Source organism: Littorina saxatilis, linkage group LG10 (assembly GCF_037325665.1).
Source record: "Littorina saxatilis isolate snail1 linkage group LG10, US_GU_Lsax_2.0, whole genome shotgun sequence".
Taxonomy (NCBI): Eukaryota; Metazoa; Mollusca; class Gastropoda; order Littorinimorpha; family Littorinidae; genus Littorina; species Littorina saxatilis.
The window spans coordinates 2,297,558-2,303,565 of NC_090254.1; the positions used below are offsets into that span (position 1 = coordinate 2,297,558).

The 6,008-nt window shown below is 51.2% G+C and overlaps 1 protein-coding gene across 1 annotated transcript in view; it reads left to right on the forward strand.

The window, feature by feature from the left end:
- Positions 1 to 223: 223 nt before the first annotated feature.
- The window catches only part of LOC138979112 (uncharacterized), a 5,964-nt gene continuing 179 nt past the window's right edge, over positions 224 to 6,008 (forward strand). The window contains exon 1 of the mRNA XM_070351922.1: positions 224 to 2,236. Within this exon, the coding sequence (XP_070208023.1) occupies positions 224 to 2,236 (2,013 nt within the window). The remainder of the gene's footprint in view (positions 2,237 to 6,008) is intronic.

Sequence of the window (6,008 nt, forward strand, 5' to 3'; positions counted from 1 at the left end):
TGTGCCATGCCCAATTCACGTAATTGCAGAATACGCAGAATCAGCAATATTTTTGCCCATTTCGCATAATCGGCAAAACGCTGCACATTTCGCGAAATCGATAGCGTTTTGACGAAAATGCGTTGAGGCTTCTTAAAATTGCCAATATCTCGAAATCGGTAGCTAATTAATTTAGGGTTACAAGTTTTCAAATGCCTTGGGTATTAGACAGCTGGATGCTAGAATGGATATAGATATCACAATAATCGACAAGATATGGCAAGTTTTGGACCGCCACCACCGCCACCGCCTCCCACACCCCAACTCTTCTCACTCCAGTGGATGCTGCCAGGTCACCACCGCCTCCCACACCCCAACTCTTCTCACTCCAGTGGATGCTGCCAGGTCACCACCGCCTCCCAAACCCCAACTCTTCTCACTCCAGTGGATGCTGCCAGGTCACCACCGCCTCCCACACCCCAACTCTTCTCACCCCAGTGGATGCTGCCAGGTCACCACCGCCTCCCACACCCAACTCTTCTCACCCCAGTGGATGCTGCCAGGTCACCACCGCCTCCCACACCCCAACTCTTCTCACTCCAGTGGATGCTGCCAGGTCACCACCGCCTCCCACACCCCAACTCTTCTCACCCCAGTGGATGCTGCCATGTCACCACCGCCTCCCACACCCCAACTCTTCTCACTCCAGTGGATGCTGCCAGGTCACCACCGCCTCCCACACCCAACTCTTCTCACTCCAGTGGATGCTGCCAGGTCACCACCGCCTCCCACACCCCAACTCTTCTCACCCCAGTGGATGCTGCCAGGTCACCACCGCCTCCCACACCCCAACTCTTCTCACCCCAGTGGATGCTGCCATGTCACCACCGCCTCCCACACCCCAACTCTTCTCACCCCAGTGGATGCTGCCAGGTCACCACCGCCTCCCACACCCCAACTCTTCTCACCCCAGTGGATGCTGCCATGTCACCACCGCCTCCCACACCCCAACTCTTCTCACCCCAGTGGATGCTGCCAGGTCACCACCGCCTCCCAAACCCCAACTCTTCTCACTCCAGTGGATGCTGCCAGGTCACCACCGCCTCCCACACCCCAACTCTTCTCACCCCAGTGGATGCTGCCATGTCACCACCGCCTCCCACACCCCAACTCTTCTCACTCCAGTGGATGCTGCCAGGTCACCACCGCCTCCCACACCCAACTCTTCTCACTCCAGTGGATGCTGCCAGGTCACCACCGCCTCCCACACCCCAACTCTTCTCACCCCAGTGGATGCTGCCAGGTCACCACCGCCTCCCACACCCCAACTCTTCTCACCCCAGTGGATGCTGCCATGTCACCACCGCCTCCCACACCCCAACTCTTCTCACCCCAGTGGATGCTGCCAGGTCACCACCGCCTCCCACACCCCAACTCTTCTCACCCCAGTGGATGCTGCCATGTCACCACCGCCTCCCACACCCCAACTCTTCTCACCCCAGTGGATGCTGCCAGGTCACCACCGCCTCCCACACCCCAACTCTTCTCACTCCAGTGGATGCTGCCAGGTCACCACCGCCTCCCACATCCCAACTCTTCTCACCCCAGTGGATGCTGCCATGTCACCACCGCCTCCCACACCCCAACTCTTCTCACTCCAGTGGATGCTGCCATGTCACCACCGCCTCCCACACCCAACTCTTCTCACTCCAGTGGATGCTGCCAGGTCACCACCGCCTCCCAAACCCCAACTCTTCTCACTCCAGTGGATGCTGCCATGTCACCACCGCCTCCCACACCCAACTCTTCTCACTCCAGTGGATGCTGCCAGGTCACCACCGCCTCCCACACCCCAACTCTTCTCACCCCAGTGGATGCTGCCAGGTCACCACCGCCTCCCAAACCCCAACTCTTCTCACCCCAGTGGATGCTGCCAGGTCACCACCGCCTCCCACACCCCAATGATCTCACTGACAGGTGCCTGCTTGATCTCACTGACAGGTGCCTGCTTGATCTCACTGACAGGTGCCTGCTTGATCTCACTGACAGGTGCCTGCTTGATCTCACTGACAGGTACCTGCTTGATGTCACTGACAGGTGCCTGCTTGATATCACTGACAGGTGCCTGCTTGATCTCACGGACAGGTGCCTGCTTGATCTCACTGCACTGACATGTGCCTGCTTGATGTCGCTGACGGGCGGGGATGTAGCTCAGTCGGTAGCGCGCTGGATTTGTATCCAGTTGGCCGCTGTCAGCGTGAGTTCGTCCCCAGGTTCGGCGAGAGATTTATTTCTCAGAGTCAACTTTGTGTGCAGACTCTCCTCGGTGTCCGAACACCCCCGTGTGTACACGCAAGCACAAGACCAAGTGCGCACGAAAAAGATCCTGTAATCCATGTCAGAGTTCGGTGGGTTACAGAAACACGAAAATACCCAGCATGCTTCCTCCGAAAACGGCGTATGGCTGCCTAAATGGCGGGGTAAAAAACGGTCATACACGTAAAATTCCACTCGTGCAAAAAACACGAGTGTACGTGGGAGTTTCAGCCCACGAACGCAGAAGAAGAAGAAGAAGTTGTCACTGACAGGTGCCTGCCTGATCTCACTGACAGGTGCCTGCTTGATGTCACCGATAGCAGCGAGTGGAGTAGGAAGGCTAGGATTTGGCGAGTAGAGCGAATAAAGCGAGTGGAGGGAGGAAGGGTAGGATTTGGCGAGTAGAGCGAGTAAAGCGAGTGGAGGGAGGAAGGCTAGGATTTGGCGAGTAGAGCGAGTAAAGCGAGTGGAGGGAGGAAGGCTAGGATTTGGCGAGTAGAGCGAGTAAAGCGAGTGCAGGGAGGAAGGCTAGGATTTGGCGAGTAGAACAAGTAAAGCGAGTGGAGGGAGGAAGGCTAGGATTTGGCGAGTAGAGCGAGTGGAGGGAGGAAGGCTAGGATTTGGCGAGTAGAGCGAGTAAAGCGAGTGGAGGGAGGAAGGCTAGGATTTGGCGAGTAGAGCGAGTAAAGCGAGTGGAGGGAGGAAGGCTAGGATTTGGCGAGTAGAGCGAGTAAAGCGAGTGGAGGGAGGAAGGCTAGGATTTGGCGAGTAGAGTGAGTAAAGCGAGTGGAGGGAGGAAGGCTAGGATTTGGCGAGTAGAGCGAGTAAAGCGAGAGGAGGGAGGAAGGCTAGGATTTGGCGAGTAGAGTGAGAAAAGCGAGTGGGGGGAGGAAGGCTAGGATTACGCGAGTAGAGCGAGTAAAGCGAGTGGGGGGAGGAAGGCTAGGATTTGGCGAGTTGAGTGAGTAAAGCGAGTGGAGGGAGGAAGGCTAGGATTTGGCGAGTTGAGTGAGTAAAGCGAGTGGAGGGAGGAAGGCTAGGATTTGGCGAGTAGAGCGAGTAAAGCGAGTGGAGGGAGGAAGGCTAGGATTTGGCGAGTAGAGCGAGTAAAGCGAGTGGAGGAAGGAAGGCGAGGATTTGGCGAGTAGAGCGAGTAAAGCGAGTGGAGGGAGGAAGGCTAGGATTTGGCGAGTAGAGCGAATAAAGCGAGAGGGGGGAGGAAGGCTAGGATTTGGCGAGTAGAGCGAATAAAGCGAGAGGGGGGAGGAAGGCTAGGATTTGGCGAGTAGAGCGAATAAAGCGAGAGGGGGGAGGAAGGCTAGGATTTGGCGAGTAGAGCGAATAAAGCGAGTGGAGGGAGGAAGGGTAGGATTTGGCGAGTAGAGCGAATAAAGCGAGTGGAGGGAGGAAGGGTAGGATTTGGCGAGTAGAGCGAATAAAGCGAGTGGAGGGAGGAAGGGTAGGATTTGGCGAGTAGAGCGAATAAAGCGAGTGGAGGAGGAAGGCTAGGATTTGGCGAGTAGAGCGAGTAAAGCGAGTGGGGGGAGGAAGGGTAGGATTTGGCAAGTAGAGCGAGTGAAGCGAGAAAATAGAGAATACTACATTGCTTGCTGTGTCGTACCAGATTTACACGAGTTGCTTTTTTAAATATTGAAATACGAGCGAAAGCAAGCTTTTCAGTATTTGAAAAAAAAACCCGAGTGTAAATCTGGTACGACACAAGCCATGTAGTATTCTGTGTATCCTTCATACTATACTTGCCTGTCTTTTGATCAAAACGTCCCACAATCGAGGCGCCCAAATTAAAGACGCGCCTAATGGAACCTCGATCACTTCGTAAACCTCGTGCAATCTTTGTTGTCAAAGCAAAGTAACGTCATCCTGGAAAGTATTGCGTGACGTGTTTGTTCTAAAATTTATTTCAGAGGAAACATTAAGGGCAAACGTAATGACGTTTGTCTCGGTGACTCTGGCATCATTCGCAGTGAAAAACAGGTCCGCGCCAGACTAGTTTTACATGACCTCATTCACATGAACTGTGGTGAACGATATTGTTATGCCATGAGCGGTATCTCACACGTTTGTATGATAAGTAGCGTGTCTTGGGGAATTCTCGCAGCGAGGAAGGCGTGGATTTGGTGAGAATAGACGAGCATGCCTTGGAGGTGCTCGCTACGCGATAAAATAAAAAAAAATAAAAAAAAATCGGCTGCACAACTGCCAATCCGATTGGCTGTTCATGGCTGTTTACCGACGAGTGCAGACGACTTTTTCTGTTTCAACCAATCAGTGTTTAATTCTTGCCTGGCTATCCTTCATATAGTTTCAGATACGTACACGCTCGCTTGCTTGCTTTGCAAGAGGCCGTCGTCTGGAAGCCGTCTTGCCTTCATTAAACGGGCGTCGGCCTTTTTCTGCGTTGGCTGCGTCTTGTCTTGTGGGTCGTGCACTAAATTATATAAATGACAACATACAGGTTTAGCCCCGTGCGAGCCTCGTCAGCACACCGAATCCAACTATTTGTGTCACTCCTCTTTCAGCATGTCACACCACTTTCACATACCTATATATTTGGTGCATTCAAAATAGATAATAATCACACAAAAAAGAAGGTTTATGTATTCGAATAATCTGTCTTGTGATACTAACCTCATTCACATCACAAAGAAGGCCCAAAAACGCATGGACTTCCTGAGACAATTGAAAAAAGTTGGTCTGAAAAATGAAATTCTCATCCAGTTTTATAGGGCAGCCATTGAAAGCATATCCTGACATCTTCCATCACTGTCTGGTATGGAAGTGCCACTGACTGAAGCAGAGACATCCAGCCTAGATAGAATTGTCAAAACAGCATCTAGGATTGTAGGCTGTGAACTTCCGTCAATGTCATCAATTTATGCTGCCCGCACTAACCAGAACCGTCGCGATATAACCTTTGTGTTGAAAACGACGTTAAACACCAAATAAAGAAAGAAAGAAACTAACCAGAAGGTCAAAAAGATACTGGCCGACCATGCTCATCCTGCCAAAGACTTGTTCCAAACCCTGCCTTCCGGGAGGCGTTTCCGCAGCATCCGGGCCCGTACCTGCCGTTTTAAGAATAGTTTTTATCCAAGTGCTGTCAAGACCTCCTCTCCCCTAAAACACATCTCCTGAATCTCATGTTGCCCTGGTTCCTGTTCTATCTGTGTGTGTACGTGTGTATTCCATTGTAACTGTCATATTTGCGGTAATAAGATTTATGGGTCGTTTAAGAAAATGTGGCCAAATGGGTCCAACTTTTTTCGAAAAATGAAGTTTCTAAAATCGTCACTTCAATTGTAGGTCTGCATTCATTTATTAGTTAAAAACTGAAGTAAGCCACCTCAATGACGGGTATTCAGAACAATATCTTCAAAATGCGAGACCAGTACTTACTGACAATTATTATTATTATATTTGAAGCAACAAGAACGTCACGAATCTATTCTTTGTTCCGTGGTGAGCGGGAACGCTCATTGACTATCATGTCATAACACAGTGAGATTCAGGAAACAAAACCAATAAGACTCACAGTCAATGAATTATTGTATTCAGCTGCTGTTTGCACTTGATGTTTTCGCAGCAATAATTGATGCTGACCAGAGAAACAAGCTTAAAATCTCGACGAAAACGAGCACTTACGACAGAGCAATGTCTGTTTTCTTATATAATAGAGGATAAGCTTATATTTA